At 39.6% G+C, this 17,540-nt stretch overlaps 1 protein-coding gene across 1 annotated transcript in view; it reads left to right on the forward strand.

Moving 5' to 3' along the window:
• The window catches only part of UGGT2 (UDP-glucose glycoprotein glucosyltransferase 2), a 248,351-nt gene that overhangs the window by 119,822 nt on the left and 110,989 nt on the right, over positions 1–17,540 (forward strand). Inside the window, exons 21-22 of the mRNA XM_075590844.1 lie at positions 192–398; positions 12,511–12,642. Of these exons, the coding sequence (XP_075446959.1) occupies positions 192–398; positions 12,511–12,642 (339 nt within the window). The remainder of the gene's footprint in view (positions 1–191; positions 399–12,510; positions 12,643–17,540) is intronic.

Genomic DNA, 17,540 nt, shown 5'->3' on the forward strand with positions numbered 1-17,540 from the left:
TGAGAAAGAAGCGGCGCTCTAGAGGTCTTATGAAAAAAAAATATTCAATATTTATTTGTGGGCAGATCGACATTTCGGTCCCTAACATGAACCTTTGACAAGTATTGCGACTTTTTGTATTGCCAGGATTTTTTTTTGCTACAGTGATAAATTGTAATACTTTGCATCTTTCTTTGTTTTATCTGATTTAGAAAAAAAGCAGCATCTCCCGACTTGGCATTGTAAACAATCCCACATCAAAAATAACAGAAGATAACACGCTCATATCCCGAGGTATATGGGCAGCTCTTGTTACACAGCAAAGTCACAATTTGCTGAAGTTTTTCACAAAGCTTGCAAAAGAAGAAACTGCTGAAGCACTTTCTAAGGGCGTTAAAATGAAAACGTTTCTTGTTTCGGTAAGTAGATAATATTGCATTGCTATGATATTTTCTAAGCGAATATACATTGGTTGCAGGCTTACAGTACCTGTGATGAAATAAAATCCTACTGTCTCCTTCTCCTTTTCCAACCCGAGGAAGAAAATAGGTAGGCTCTTCGTTAAAAACATTGCAAAGTTTAATCAAAACGAAGCTATAGAAAATAGATAATTAAATAAATACAATGGGATAAAAGGGAGTATGAGGAAAAGAAAAATTGGAAAGAAAAGATGTAACAGAATTTGGAAGGCTCAAATGTGAGCACTTGTGAGAATCTGTCTTAATGGTTAATAAGTGTATATTCTTTGACAAGGCTAAAGACGCTTCCTAGCAGTTACAATATAGGATTTTAGAAATATGTACGTTATATGTTATTTTGACCTGTAGTGTTTGGACAATGTTTTTTTTTTTTTTAATATATTGTCATTGTAGAGGAAAAACCCATTAAGTACTTAGAATTTTTTTTTCTTCACTAAGTTTATTTTCACGAAAAAGGTAAAAAAATAAAAATTAAGGACTCATTAAAAACGCCTAATATTCTGAACTTGTCATATCAAAATACCTTCCTTTTTTAAATACAGACATTTTCCTGTCAAAAAGAACGTTTATTTTTTCTCCATACTCAAATGTAGTTAATGATTTTTTTACCTCTACAACGACGGTATAAAAACCTAGACATTCCATAGGATTGTCTAGGATACACATCTATATATATAGATATATATAGATATATATAGATATATATAAATATAATGTGCTGGAGAAGAGAGGCATGCCACAGCAGTAGTACCTGGAAAATCAGTGGGGAGGCCTTCATCCAGTAGTGGATTAACACCACCTGAAGATGATACCGTGCGTGTATGTATATATATATATATATATATATATATATATATATGTGTGTGTATAGCAAATAAAAAGATCACTTGTGAGCACATTCACATGTCTTAGGCAGATCTGCAACCCTGCCTTTCACCATTATCCCCCAGCATCATACAGTGTTTCAAAATGAAAGTTTTGGGACTATGAGCACTGCAAAATAGGATCAGGCTGGAGGCAAGGTGCAATACGAAAAAACTTTATTACGGCATACTGCACCGACACACTTTATTCGAGCAAATACCCAGTATGTACCTGGCAGATACCTGGAATGCGCCGCTCCTCACCTCTGACAAGCCCCGTTGCGTTTGCCTTCCCAGCCTGGGTTCATGCCTGGCTGACGGGCGGCTGATCTGTTAAATGATAATGATTAGGATTTAATAGGCTGCAATGCTTCGCGTGTCTACCAGATGGCATAAATTCATGAATTGTAATGCAGTATATATATATATATACTGTGCAGTATTGCAGCCAGCGGGAATAAAATGCTTCAATCCCTGCCTGGAAAATACCTCAATGCACTCGGGCAGAAAACAGTCACATACCTCAATACACCCGGGTATACCCGAATTCGTGGGACTAGCCGAGCTCGAATAAAGTGTGTCGCCAGTGTATGAGCCAAGATTAAAAAGATATAAAGAAAAATCCTCTGACGCGTTTCGTCCCTAGGGACTTTATCAAAGAGTGATTTTTTGGCAGCCAGACCTTGCTATTTATAGCACTATTTCACCGCGCGCAGGTGAATGGTGCCTCCCTACAGGCTACATCATCGCAACAGCTGATGAACACTAAATGTTAATTAAGGCTTTACTTTCACGCCCCTGCACGCTATGTATTGACTATGAAAATCCAAATATCCTAAGACAGATCATGGGCTTTAAACCTCCAGGTTGATAGATATATACAGTATATAATTGTTTCTTAGGCAAGGATACAACTTAACAGTATGGCCCTAAAACCAACACAAATAACATTCAAAGGGTACACAAACGGAAGGTCTGGCTACCATGGCAAACTGATACAAGGAGGATACAAGTTAAAAATAGAAAAAATACATAAACAACCACAAGAAATTGCACACCCTACAGTATAAACTTACTTAAAAATGCATGAGAGTATCTTAAATTTTATCAGAACCATCACAGTTGTGATGGGTCTATATATAGTCATAACTCCCCACAGATTGACGTCCTCTCATACAGAGGAAAACTAAATGACACAGGTGGTAAGCAATCATAAAAAAATACAACCTCAACTTCTATTCAAACATGCATATAAATATACTCAGACGTACAGGACTTACAGATAAAAAATAGTGAATGAAAAAAAAATATATATATATATATATATATATATAGGAAAAAGAAAAAAATCATAAAAAATAATAATCATAAACTAACTATAATATGTTAAATAAAAAAATTAATAAGATAATAAATCAATTAGATCTAAACTATGTGCACTATTAATAACTCAAAATAAATCCTATGTCTACTAAAATAAAAATTACAAAATAGAAAAAGGAAAAAGACTATTATAAAATATTACATATATCATTATAATAAGAGAGATCAGAAAAGGGTGTGTATAATTAGTGTCTATATTTTAGGTATTCTACACTTTGAACGGTTTATATAAGACACACCTGTTTAAATCAATAAATGCATAACAGATATAATTTTCATCATATACAATGAACAGTGTACTTTGCAGGAAATGGTCATTCATATCCTATGACTACAGGTAAATCCCGTTATAACGCGGTCCTCGGGGTCCACCCTGAGACCACCGCGTTAGTAACGGGGTCGCGCTAATTTTTTTTTTTTTTTAAATGGCTGCCGCGCGCCTGATCGGGAGGGAGGGAGTTAATTAAATAAATAAATGAAAAAAAGTTTTTAAAAAATGGCGGCGATTCATCCCTCCTCCCTCTCCCTCTCAGCCCCCTCCCTCCCTCTCCCTCTCCCCCCCCCCCCCGAGGTATGCCCCCGCAGGGCAGTGCCCCTCTCTGGGTGCAGGAGGGTGGGTTACATGTCAGCCGCACGTTGTACAACGCTGCAGAGAGGCTGCAAAATGGAGACGGAGCCCCCTGGAGGAAAGCTGGGACCGGAGCCAGAAGCTGCTAGAAGCAAAGCATTCTGGGAGTGGACGGGGCTGCCTCTGTCCAGCCTCATCTGCCCCTCACAGGGAGGGGGGATCCCCCATAGAGACCTGCCCCCCTCACTCCCAGCCAGGGCACAGGGGTGACCCCAAAACAGAGACCTGCCCCCCTCCCTCTCCCTCCCAGCCCCCCTCCCTCTCCCTCTCAGCCTCCTGGTTTTGTGGTGCGTGGCAACGTGTGTCTGTGTCCTCCCAGCCAGATCTGCTGCTGCTGCTGCAAGAGGGAGGGGGGGGTGGGCTGCTGACATGTGAGGGGGGGGTGGGCTGCTGACATGTGAGGGGGGGGGTGGGCTGCTGACGTGAGGGGGGGGTGGGCTGCTGACATGTGAGGGGGGGGTGGGCTGCTGACATGTGAGTGTATTGTGAGGGCTGTGTGCAGTGAGTGTGTGTCAGTGTGTGTGCAGTGTGAGCAATGAGCAGTGTGTGTGAAGTGTGCAGTGTGTGTCAGTGTGAGCAGTGTGTGTGCAGTGCAGTGTGAGCAATGAGCAGTGTGTCAGTGTGAGCAGTGTGTGCAGTGAGCAGTGTGTGCAGTGTGCAGTGTGAGCAATGAGCAGTGTGTGTCAGTGTGAGCAATGAGCAGTGTGAGCAGTGTGCAGTGTGTGGCAGTGTGAGCAGTGTGTGTGCAGTGTGCAGTGTGAGCAATGAGCAGTGTGAGTGCAGTGTGCAGTGAGTGCAGTGTGTGTGTCAGTGTGAGCAATGAGCAGTGTGTGCAGTGTGTGCAAAAAAAAAAAACGGGAGCCACGGGAAAACTGCGTTATAACCGAATCGCGTTATAACGGGGTTTACCTGTATATTCTACAATAATATTCAATAATGTTCAAGGCAATCACAATATTACAATAATATATCTTACATGATATAGCACATGATATAGCATTAACCTAGATTTGTTGTCCCCTCACAAATAGAGATCTACCACAATAATAGTCTATAGGAAATGGGCCAATTCCCAATCCACATTTATGCCGAGTGGATGAAGGCTATCCATACAAAAAATCCAAGACATTTCTCGTTTGTTCAGGAGGTTTAGTCTATCTCCCCCCCCTCCTTGCTGCTGTTATATGCTCAAGGCCTGAAAAAGAAAAACCCTTTATTCTTCCCATATGGCACCTGGTAAAATGTCTCGGGACAGGGTGTAATGTGTCTTTCTTCTTTATTAAGCGTACATGCTCTTGGATTCTAAGCTTTAGGGGCCTAATTGTACGCCCAATATAGACCTTGTTACATCCACATCGAATTACATAGACTACGTAACTGGTGTTGCAGTTAATAAATGTCTGTATGGTCTTGAGTGTCTTCGGTTTGGAGCATTCTATCTTTTTTAGAGGCTTCGCATATTGGCAGATGTTGCATTGACCACAATGAAAAAAGCCCTTAGGTACATTTCTTATACCCATAGTATCTTGTGATGAAAAAAGACTAGGTGACAGGTATGTCGCCAAAAAATTTGCCCTGCGAAACACAAACTTAGGCCCATTATCAGTAATTGTTTTTAAATCCATATCCAATTTTAATGTGTCCCAGTGTTTCTCAATAATTGATTGGATACTATTGGATTGACCACTCTGTTGTGTAATAAAGAGTGGTAAGGGTTTGGATCCCCCTCTACCCCACTGGTCCTTTTTGCAACATTCATAGATAGGAGGTCTTCTCTCTTCATGGTTTTCACCAAAGTAAATGTATCTAGAAGATCTTTTTCTTTGTATCCCCTCTCTATGAATCTAGCAATAAGTTTTTTGGCCTGTGCCTCAAAATTATCCTCAATAGAACATAACCTTCTTAAACGCATTAGTTGTCCTTTGGGAATTCCTCTCTTTAAAGGAACTGCGTGATTGCTGTTGGCCATCAAATATGTATTCCTAGAGTTGGGCTTTCTAAACACATCAGTCTGTATCTCTCCCTCCATATCTATATAAATCATAAGATCCAAATAACAAATATGATGGATACTGTGTTCATACGTGAAGTGTAAATTATATTCATTAATGTTTAAAGTCTGGATAAAGATGTCCAGAGTATGTGCATCACCCTCCCAAATAAAGATAAGATCATCGATGTAGCGTCGATAAAAAATAATGTGTTTCCTAAATAAATTTTGGTCACCATAAATAAAAAGTGATTCCCAAAGTCCCATAAACAGGTTAGCATACGAAGGTGCAAAAGATGTGCCCATAGCCGTGCCTATAAGTTGTAAATAAAATTGTGCATCATAACAAAAATAATTATGTGTGAGCAGAAAAGTGATGGACTCAATAGGAAAAACACACAGTGCTGGGGAAAGACCAGACCTATTCAAAAAATGTTGAGCAGCTTCAATGCCTTGTCTATGACTAATGATGGAGTACAAAGATCTTACGTCCATCGTTACCCATATGCAGTTTCTATTCCATTTGATAAGTTTAAGATCTTCAATGAGATCTCTGGAATCTTTAATAAAAGAAGGTAGACTTAGCACCAAAGGCTGCAAAAATGAATCAACATAACGTGATAAACCATCTCCCAAAGATCCAATACCCGACACAATCGGCCTACCAGGAGGATTTGTCAAGGTTTTATGGATCTTTGGGAGATGGTAAAAAATAGGTATAACCAGATGTGGTGGGTATAGATAGCCCAACTCTTTCGGATTTAAAACGTAAAGCACCTCACCGAGTTCCAGGAGTGTTTTTAATTTCCCAAGAAACTTTTGCGTGGGATCTAGTTTAAGTTTTTTATAGGATAATGCGTCTCCCAGTTGTCTTAAGGATTCTCTATTATAATCCTCAGAGGACTGAACGACAATCGCTCCCCCTTTGTCCGCTTTCTTAATAGTTAGGGACTTATCCTTTTGGAGCTGTGTTAATTCTTGTCTTTCAGACCTCGTGAGGTTATCAATCCGGGGATGACCTATAACAAAACCTTCTGCCAAAATTCTAAGATCCCTTTCTACTAATTTTTCAAAGGTGGAAATAAAAGGGCCTTTTGAATTGTTAGCACAGAAAATAGATTTTCTCTTAAACTGCGTATGTTCATGCTGGAAAAAATCAGTGGAGAGGTCATAAGCTGGTAAGGCACTAGATTGTTCATCAAACAAGCCCTCTAAGTCTGCAATTGCACAATGTTCCCTGAACGAGAGACCCTGCTTATGCATAACCACATTTAATATATCCACATTGTCTGAAATAACATTATCAGAGTCCTCTGAAGAAACTTCTGCTGAAACATCAGCTGTGGAGAAAAATTTGGTTAATGCTAATTTTCGGGTAAAATATTGCAGGTCTATGATTGTAACAAAGAGGTGGAAATTACTCTGTGGGGCAAAATTAAGGCCCTTATTGAGGAGTGTAAGTTGGTCCAAAGTCAATGTGACATTTGAAATGTTGATTACATTGTCCTCCATTAGTTGTATTTCTTACTTTTTGTTGCGCCCCTTTGTAAGTCCCCTGCAGCAAAGGATTCTGGGAAATGACATGCAAATGAGCACACAGTGTCACCTTTTGCCTGAAAAACCATTGTTACATTGAGCCCAAATAAGCTAATGCTCACTGTTAACACAGCTTTAAAGCACAGCATGGGAATCGGATGCAAAGCCAGAGAAACCATTCACAGACATGTTTCAACCTTAATGGGTATCAGCAGTGTGAAGTTGGTTGTACTGCTGGCTTTGCATTTTCAAGACTGTAGGGTTTACCATCACGTTTTAAGTTATGGTGGGTGAAAAATGCAATACGGTGGAGGTTTCTTGTTGCCTTTTTCACCCACCATAACTTAAAACGTATGTATGTATATATATATATATATATATATATATAATCAAAAAATAAATAGATGATACCGTTCTGTGGCTAACGAAATGCTTTTATTTGTGCGAGCTTTCGAGATACACTGATCTCTTCTTCCGGCGATGTTACAATGAATGAAGCAAAAGGTATACTTAAAAACAGTGTCTCTTGGAATGTTATCTGTGCTGTTCCTTCCCCCGGTGTGGATGTGTTTTATGGCTAGAGGTGTCAAAAGGTTACTGAAAGCAAGTGAAGAAAGAGTGTGTATGTGTATCAGTGTGAATAAAAATGAATGGAGAGCCCATGTATATATACATGTAGAGATATCAGTACCGTGTTAGCCGAGCTTCAATAATCAAAAAATAAATAGATGATACCGTTCTGTGGCTAACGAAATGCTTTTATTTGTGCGAGCTTTCGAGATACACTGATCTCTTCTGCATTGTAACATCGCCGGAAGAAGAGATCAGTGTATCTCGAAAGCTCGCACAAATAAAAGCATTTCGTTAGCCACAGAACGGTATCATCATCTATTTATTTTTTGATTTTATATATATATATATATATATATATATATATATATATATATATATATATATATTTAAATCTATACGAACAAAAGCAGAATTAGGAATACAATGCAGTGGAACCCAGCAGGACAAGCAAAAGGAAAAATAAGGTTATTTAGAATAGATCCTTCAGAGTCTGAGATCTCAAGCAGCTGGTTGTCAAATGTATTTTTCATTTCAACAGTGCCACATCTTCAGAAAATGTTGTTCATTTTGCACTGTAGAATTTTTGGAGAAGCTACAGTTTCAAGTCAAATGCAGTATGTTAAAAAATAAATGTTTTTAAACAAATCTTGGCATAAGGATTAAGTATTTATATGTTCACAGTGTAGAATAATACTTTCTTTCAAACCTTAAGTGTTTAATAATAATAATAATAATAGTTTGTTGTATTTGTGAAGCAGTTTCATCCTTGTATTCTTTTTCTTTCCACATATGCCCATTTTTAAGACTGTTTTTTTAATTCATTAGCACACAACAATGTCCACAGCTATTAAAAGTTTGTTTTTAAGATATGTGAAATTCATCCAGTCCAAGTATGGAATTAATTTCACAAATGTGTAGCTAGATTACATTACAGTATGAATGAGTAAGTCAAAATTGTATATTCTGCATTTTCTCCTGGTCTCTGCCCTCTTGCAATACAAATGCTAATCAAGATTCTGAAGGTTTCATTCTTGCCAATCAAAACTATGATATAAAGTCATTTCTAGAATTTACATATAGATTAAAGCTGGAACATATTATTTTACAATTTAATTCAACGATACATCCACTTTGAATTGTTACATGAAGTTTAATCTTTTTAGGGTATAATTTGCACAAGAATGTACTTTTTTGGGGGCGCATATTTTCACCAAGGGTGGGATTTAATATTGGCTTGTAGCAGAACATGGATACATAGAAATTGATCAATTAGCTCCAGTTAACATGGCTAACCTGCTAGATTCAACCTTGCTGTGTGATATCAAACCATCTTGATTACGGGTTGTATTTTCTTTCTTCATAGCATGTGTTTCATTGTGCTCATTATGCACATCACTTTACAGTATTACAGTATATATTTAAGTAATAATTCCCTCAGAACAGGGCATTATTGGCCAGTAATGCCCTGTTCTGAGGGGATTATTACTATTATAGGCTAAATGTAAACTTTTTTCATAAAATAATAGACACTTTTGTAAAGATATATAACTCGGAGGAGGGGGGAAGAGAGGTGTGGGGGGGGGGAGAGGTTAGGGGGAGGTGTTGAGGGGGGGAAAGGGATAAGGGGGGAGAATAGGGGAGGGGGAGAGGTGGGTGAAGGGGAGAATGGGAAGAACAGTGGAGGACAGTAAATTTAACTACAAACTAAAAAAAAAAAACAGATAAAAATTACCTTAGCAGAAGCTACAGTATACAAGTGGTGGAAGAAATATTACTTTGTTGCAAGTTACTATTTGGGACCCGCCAGGTTCTGACAGCACTAGCAGCTGTGAGAGAACCTGCATGTGCTGTGAGAGAGAGCCTGTGCTATGAGAGGAGAGGAACAGAGATGCCATTGCTCCCCCTGCATCTCTGAAAGGTGAGTTGGCAAGTTGCCAAATATTCCGGCCAGAATTTAACCAACCAGAGAGCAAGGATTTCAGTAATACCTTAAATTTTACTGCTTTAGCCTATCATTCCTAATAACATGCCTTAGAAACTCGTTCAACACGTCATCTGAAAGTCTGTACGGTTTTGCATTTTGCTGCGTCTTTATAATAAAAAGCAACACATTTCCCTATTTGTTTTCTAAAAAGCCTTTTTTGTACCTTGTACTGTATGTAGATATTTATACTTTTTACATACATTTTACCATTCTTTTACTTGAACTAATTTGATGCTAATTTAGGCTATAAAACTTTTTCTAAACTATTTAGCATGGTCAGCATATTTTTAAACCTGCTACCCGCACCATCGAGTTTCTGTTTTTTTTTTTAGATTTTTATTTTCCATGGGTGGTAAATCAGTGTGGAACCACCCTGTCTAGCTCTGGGAACCTTAAAAAAAAGTTTATATTGGGTCGCAGGATCAGTCTCTAGTAACTAATTCCTATGAAAACAATTGATTTGGAATACTTTAAAATAAAATGTGAGGGATATTGCTGCTTTAACATCTTTATTACTGGTGAAATGGCAATCTCTTATTATAAGGGTATCATTAATTCATGATAATCGACAAATAGGTGGCCATTACTTTTTAAACTTCCTAAAATACACACCAACTAAAAAAAATGTAAGTAGATTTGTTGTAGGTTATGCTAACTTTTTTAATGAATGAATATCTGTGTTCTTCAGATTGAAATTGTTTATATACAGGCATACCCCGGTTTAAGGACACTCACTTTAAGTACACTCGCGAGTAAGTACATCTCGCTCAATAGGTAAACAGCAGCTCACACATGCGCCTGTCAGCACGTCCTGAATAGCAATACCAGCTCCCTACCTGTACAGAAGCTGTGCGCAAGCGGGGAAACTATAGAGCCTGTTACAAATGCGTTATTTACATCAGTTATGCACATATATGACGATTGCAGTACAGTACATGCATCGATAAGTGGGAAAAAGGTAGTGCTTCACTTTAAGTACATTTTCGCTTTACATACATGCTCTGGTCCCATTGCGTACGTTAATGTGGGGTATGCCTGTATATGGCCCTTTCGCCTCATATGGGTAAAAAAAAAATTGGGCCTCAACATTGTGTGTGTAATCCCTTTAGCACTATCCCTATCCAAATAGTGACAATAGACAATTCAGATCAGACAGTGTAGACCTTTCAGACATCTATAAAGACCTCATGTTGGTCCGTTGTGATAAAACTCCCTCCTCCCCCCTAAGGCCGCGCTTATAGTCCGTTGTAGCAGCGATTTTTGCTTATAGTGTTAGACAAGAGACGGCGACCGGGAGGTGTGACGGGGGCGTGGCCGTGAGCGGTTCGCCCTCATTGGCTGAACCGCTCAAGTGGCCGCTGACGTCACGCTTTATATGAATATGTTGGAAAGGATTTCTTTAGATCAGTGGTTCCCAACTCTAGTCCTCAAGAAGCTCCAGCATGTTTTTAATGATAGTCCTGCTCAGCATAGGTGGCTCAGTCAGTGACTCAGTGATTATGATTGAACGACCTCTTGTGGGTTTTTTTGAGGACTAGAGTTGAGCAGCACTGAATTAGGAATCTTTAAACTGGAACAATACTACCAATAATTCCACCTCTGAATCAAAAATCCCACTCAGGTGCAATTATTTTACCAGTTCATATTACCCACAAACAAACTCTACTAACAAACGTAAACAGAAAGTGAATCTCGTAAAGAGTTTAAAATCACTAGTACACTTATATAGATCTGAAACAATATCCAAATAATGAAACATGAAGACAAAGGGCCACATTGGAATACCTTAATACTACCTATACAGATCTACAAATAAAAAAAAATGTTCATGCAACCAAATTTTTTTTGACAAATGTGAAGGCCTTTACAAAACCACCCTACATCTCCTAAAACTGGCCCATATACAGTATTAATATTTGTGTGTGTGGAGTTTGTCACACACATATATTTGCTTCCTGTTGACCTCCTGGGTGGGACTCCAGTGGCACTTTTATACCAAATCTTTCAAATAAAATGTACAAATGATGTTCAGTGTTACATCCTTGTAGATGAAGAGTATTTAAACAATCCATTTGGTTTCACACTGTAATAATAACCAATTTGCAGAAATATTTTAAATTCCATACATTTTACACACATTGGGATTAATATTATGATATTTTGAAAATGGGATGCACCTGGTGTTTCTCGCCTCAGTATTACACATGTGGTCTAACTCCCCTCCTCCATTCACATGGTTTAACTTGCATATACAGCCATTTTAAGAATGTGCATTCTGGAACATTCCAGTCTCTCAATTAAACCCTTGTGGTAAATGCCGAGTCTAAAACATGCCTAAAATAGTGCAATATTTACCTTGAACTGGTAGCGACTGTATCATTATTCAATACAGTATAATTTATACATAGATACAGAAATTACATTTTTTTTTAAATGCATTTGTTGATCATGAATATGTTTTACATTATAGTAAATGTTCTGGATGGCATCTGGAACATCAGGAGTAAATCCCCATGTCCAAATCCTACATTCAAGATTTAGTTGTTGTATTTAGTAAAATATTCTATAACCGGAGAACTTTGTGCTAATTATTTTGAAAGAAGACATATTTCCATATGACCAATATATTGGGGTAAGATGGGGGGGAGGGCTATTTTCTGTTTAGGCTTGGCTTACAACCAAGAACCTTTTCAAAGTCATGGCTGTGATTGTGGCAGCTTGGGAGAAGACCGTATTTGTGTAGTTCCCCAATTAGACAACTGGTACGTAAAAGCAAATCATCTAGAGCAGTGGTTTCCAACTCCAGTTTCTAAGTCCCACCAACAGGTCTGGTTTTAAGGATCTTCCTGCTTAAGAGTAGTTTGCTCAATTAGTGGTTCAGTAATTCTCATTGCGCCACCTGTTCTATAGCAGGGACATCATTAAAACCTGACCTGTAGGTGGGACTTGAGGACTGGTGTTGGAAAACACTGATATTGAGCAACAATTAATAAGGAGATAAAAGCATTTTTCCCTTCCCTCCTCCCATAGCTATAATGTAAATGCAATTATTCATACTGTTGGTTGTGATTAGAAATACACTTTTGTTTCCTCAGGAAATGGATGGGGATGCTTTTGAGAAGAAGTATAATACTATTGGAATAGACATATTTCGTTCTCATCAGTTATACTGCCGTGAGGTTCTCAAACTGCTTCCAGGACAAATGGCTGTGATCAGTAATGGACGGGTAAGAAAAAGTCTGAAAGGGTGGACTACAGGAAAGTCAGACTGCACCTTTACGCCAAGGTGCCCCATTTAGAGTCTGTGAAATGCCAATGGCCCTAGATTATAATTTTTTTGACTCACTTCCTGAAGTATTCATCCGTCTAGCGTGACACACTTGTTTACTCTATGTATTATGACATCCAGGGGTGTGTTACCCTCTCCGTGCTGGAAATTGGTAATCTGATGGATGTACAGATGCAGCGGCCGTTATTCAAACATTTACCTGGGTAAATCCTGCGCTATGCCGAGTGGTGGTCCGAGATGGTCTGGAGGGTGGGTTATGTATTGGTGTAGTAGGTATTTTAATGTTTATTGTGGGTAGAGGGATTGAGTGAAGGGGGTAGTTGCCACAGGGAATAAAGGGGGTTAACCCCTCTCAATGCCCACCCGAGATGCCAAACCAACCATCCTGGGGCTATTACCCCCTTCACTCACCCCCTCTGCCCCCAATAAACCTGGTAGTCTGCCTTAACTCTTTCATTGCCTTAGCGGTTAGCCGCTAAGGTAATGAAGCTGCTTACATTTTATTTTTATTTCTAGTGTGCGTGAGCCGGGGTCTCCTGAGTTGAACAAAGGTTGATTTCAGCCTCTACTTCCCGAGATACAGGCCCCGGCGTGGGGTGCAGGTATCCCTCTGCTTTGTTTAAATCCCACGTGGATTTTAACATGGCGGGGATACTGGCACCCCTTACAGGGACCTGTATCTCGGGAAGTAGGGGGTCCCCGGACCTGAAATCAATGCGGTTCAGCTCTGGAGACCCCCTGCTACATTACTGTAATGTTAGAATTTTAATAAAACCGCCGCAATAGCCTGTAACAGGTGCGCAGCTAGAGTGACTGATTTAGCCTCTCTTACTGCACGTCTCCTACTGACAGGGAGACACCGGTAAAATTAACACAGCAGGGACACCTGATGTGTTAATCCGATGGGCCATTAGTCTGCCGTGGCAAATTTTGAAAATCTCGGTCAAAGCTCAAAATCCATTTCGAGAAATGTTCGAATAACGTCCGCTGCATCTGTACAGCATATCCATAATATCCCACTCCCCTATCTCACAATCTGTTCATCTGGTTGAATTTTCCAGTGCATCCCTTTAGATTTTTATTCTGTTCAGGAGCTTCTTCTGCAGTCTTCTCAATTTATTTTTGAGATCAATGAAACATGTGGACTGTTTTGAAGCAGCTACTGTTGGTTTCTCACACACACATTTGAGGTGCATTTGCTTTTCAGTTGAAATTGATAACAATACAGATTAATATTCGCCACTTAGATGACGTAACAGATTGCTCTTTTTATGCACTCCTAAACCCTTACAAATCTTATTTAAAACTTCCCTTTTATTGTTACTTTGGTAAGCGCGCATCAGGTGCGTGTGTCATAACATATTGTAATGTCACAAGCACTATCCCGATGTGGAAGTTGGAACTCTGACCATGTGGCAGAATGCCAGTGTGATCCGTCCCCTAGATCCTTTTCTCACACTCACTAATGAGGTCTGATATCAGGGACAGTAGTTTACCATAAAACGTAAAGGGAGGCATTTTGGGAGAAATTCCTATTGGTTAATATCACTAGAAAACCAATGCCAACATTTGAGAATATCTATATTCTGTGTATTGAGAACTAGCGTCTTTGCAAACATTGGGGACAAGCTATCGATGGTCCTAAGATTTTAAGAATATTTGTAAGGGTTTGAGAGGACAAATAAGAGTGTTTTCTCTAGCTCTTCTAAATAGGTTCCATATACTCCAATGCACCACCATTTCTCCGTATTGAGATCAATCTTTTTTTTTATTTTTTATTTAAAAACTAGCTGAGTGAGACCACTTTCTTGTTGTGTCCAGTTTTGTACTCAACCACAACCGTCGAAAGCATATTTGTTTTGATATTGTTGCATTATTATATATTCTAAAAAGTAGGCAATGAATGCTAGATGTACTGTATGTCACCGTTTTATGCCTTCTTTCAATTATTAAGCTGTTTCTTCTTTGTCATAGAACCAGTTACATAATTAAGAACATGTAAATAAATACAGTAGGTGTGCCGTAGCCTAGGGATGTGTACGAATCAGTTGGCGGTGACATATTTTGTATGAGCCTTACTTTAATTTGCAGTTGCTTTTACAGTATGATTTTTATGTAACAGTAATTATGGCACACTTACTGCATGAGCACATTCACTTGTCTCATACAGGTCCCCAAACCTGCCTTAGGCTAAGGCCCCGCTGCACAGCAATCTGCTTTCTGCAGTGAAATTTTTCCGGCGCGAGGGGCGTGGCCAAAACGGTTGCGGGGCGGAACCATCACACAAACACAGCGCAGCACTGCAGACAGCCCCACAGAGACACACACACACACTCGGACACACAAATACACACGGAGGAAATCGGAACGGGGGGGGTGAATCGGAGCAAGGGGGGGAATCGGAACAGGGGGTGAATCGGAGCAAGGGGGGGAATTGGAACCAGAGGGGGGAATTGGAACCAGAGGGGGGAATTGGAACCAGAGGGGGGAATTGGAACCAGAGGGGGGAATTGGAACCAGAGGGGGGGAATTGGAACCAGAGGGGGGAAATCGGAACCAGAGGGGGGAAATCGGAACCAGAGGGGGGAAATCGGAACCAGAGGGGGGAAATCGGAACCAGAGGGGGGAAATCGGAATAGCTGCTGGGATCAAATCCGTGATTGGTTCCCTTTCGTGCTACGTGATGCGTCACTCGCCGAAACCACAAGCTCCTTGTAGCTCTGGATGGCTGACGTGTCACAGCACGCAGTCAGCCATGCCGGAAGGAGCCAGCGGGGACCTCCAGACCAGCGGTAAGGGGCTGGTGGCGCACGCGGCCCCGCCTTACCCCCACTCACTGCATACAGTGCCCTGCAGTTAGGGATTCTGGGTAATGGCATGCACTCTGTGTATCACATTTTGCTTTTATCCTCTGTTTAACGTTGATCCCTAACACAGCAAAGCCTGTGTTAAAGAAATGTATGGCCAACAAACCTACTCACAGATGGCTGTTTTGACTTTTTGGGTCTCATCAGTGTGAGGATGTTTGCTGTCCTTGCAATGTGAAACTGGTCGTATCTACATGTCGTGTGTGTGTGTACAAACCAGTTATGTGTTAATATGAGCTTACATATGTATGTAGCTTACAATTGCCAATTTTTAAATGCATTGTAGAGTTACTTCTTGTCTTTTTAATTTATAATGATAAAAGTTTTGTTTTACGTCCGTGCATCTCCATTGGGGTTTTTAGGATACTAACTTTGGTCCTGGTTTTCTTTTTCTCACTCGGTGTACCCTCCAGACACCATACTCTTTACATGATAGTTTTGTCTTTCCATAATTAGTAAGCCAAGCAAGTCATTTAGTTTTTGCCATGTTAACGCTTTCCTTACAGAGTTCCAGTTTTGTATTATATGAGATATTTACAGTTCAGTGCAAATACTTAATTCTCTTTACAAATTTGCACTAACTGTACAATCCAATTTTTTTTGCTTTTTCACCATACATGGCAAACCTGTGTTTTAACAAGGAAAAGATTGACTTGGAAGATAAATTAGTATATCAGACTCAACATGGAAGCACATGGCAAGATGTTTATGGCAACCCACGTGTTTTAATATATACAGAATGACTTATCGTTCTTGGTCCACAGGCTGAATCTTGCCTTTTACTTTAATGTTTTGTCTTGTCAAGGGAGCAGTGTTGGCGAGGATCAAAGGCGATCTTTTATACAACATGCAGAAATGTGACAATTTCAGCAGCTATGGATTGTTGTGTACAGTAATAATAGACTGCACAGTAAGAATGTTTTTTATTTGTGTGTGTGTGTATGTGTGTGTGTGTGTGTGTTATATAAAAAAAGTTCTTATTTTTTCATACATACACACACACGTGTGTGTGTGTGTGTGTGTGTGTGTGTGTGTGTTTGTATAGTGTGTGTGTGTGTGTGTGTGTGTGTGTGTGTGTGTGTGTGTGTGTGTGTGTGTGTGTGTACAGTATATACAGATGCAGCGGCCGTTATTCGAACACTTCACGCATTGTATACCTCGGAATACCCATGTCATGGCGCGGGATTTCTTCCAACTGTACTGCCTTAAGACGCGAGTGCAGAAAATGGCATTTTAGTGTTCTGGCTTTTAAACACCTGATTTTGACACAGTAGCACAGTACTGTACTGTACACATTACAATTCAATCATTTAATTGCATTTAATTGCTCACAATCCATGAAATTCAAACAAAGCAACCGCGATAAACACGTGTGCCTGGGGAGATTGGCGGCGTTAATGCCACGAGGAGTACAGCAGCGCACACGAAAACGGCTCCGTGATTTGTTCGAATAACGGCCGCTGCATATGTATGTATGTATAAAAAATAAGAACGATTTTTCAACGTAGGATAAATCAAATTGGTTTCTTTATCCACTTAACTTGTATCAGCACCTTAATGCAAAATGAACATTGCAGTGATAGTTTTCTTTGTGTAACTGGGCAAGGCAAAGGAAGTTGTGTGCATGTAGATTTATATAAAGTCATAGGGGTTGGTGATTATATTTTTGGCACTGTAATAAATAATGGCCATTATTATTCTCACCCTCCCCACCACCCGCTCTGGCCATTAAATTCAACTTTACCATTATTGTCTTCTCTTCTTAAAATCCAGGGTGACCTCCTTTTTGTTCCTGGCAGAGGGCAGTATAAGTGCCTGATTCCCATTAGCCTCTTCAACAGTGAGCTGTTGTATTGGTTCATATTGATGCAAATAGGAAAAATGAATACCATTTAGGATGCTACTGTATGTGTATTTGAGAACATTTATCAAATATTTTACAGTTTTTGTGCGTCTACTATACTTTGCC

Source organism: Ascaphus truei, chromosome 3, assembly GCF_040206685.1.
Source record: "Ascaphus truei isolate aAscTru1 chromosome 3, aAscTru1.hap1, whole genome shotgun sequence".
Lineage (NCBI taxonomy): Eukaryota > Metazoa > Chordata > Amphibia > Anura > Ascaphidae > Ascaphus > Ascaphus truei.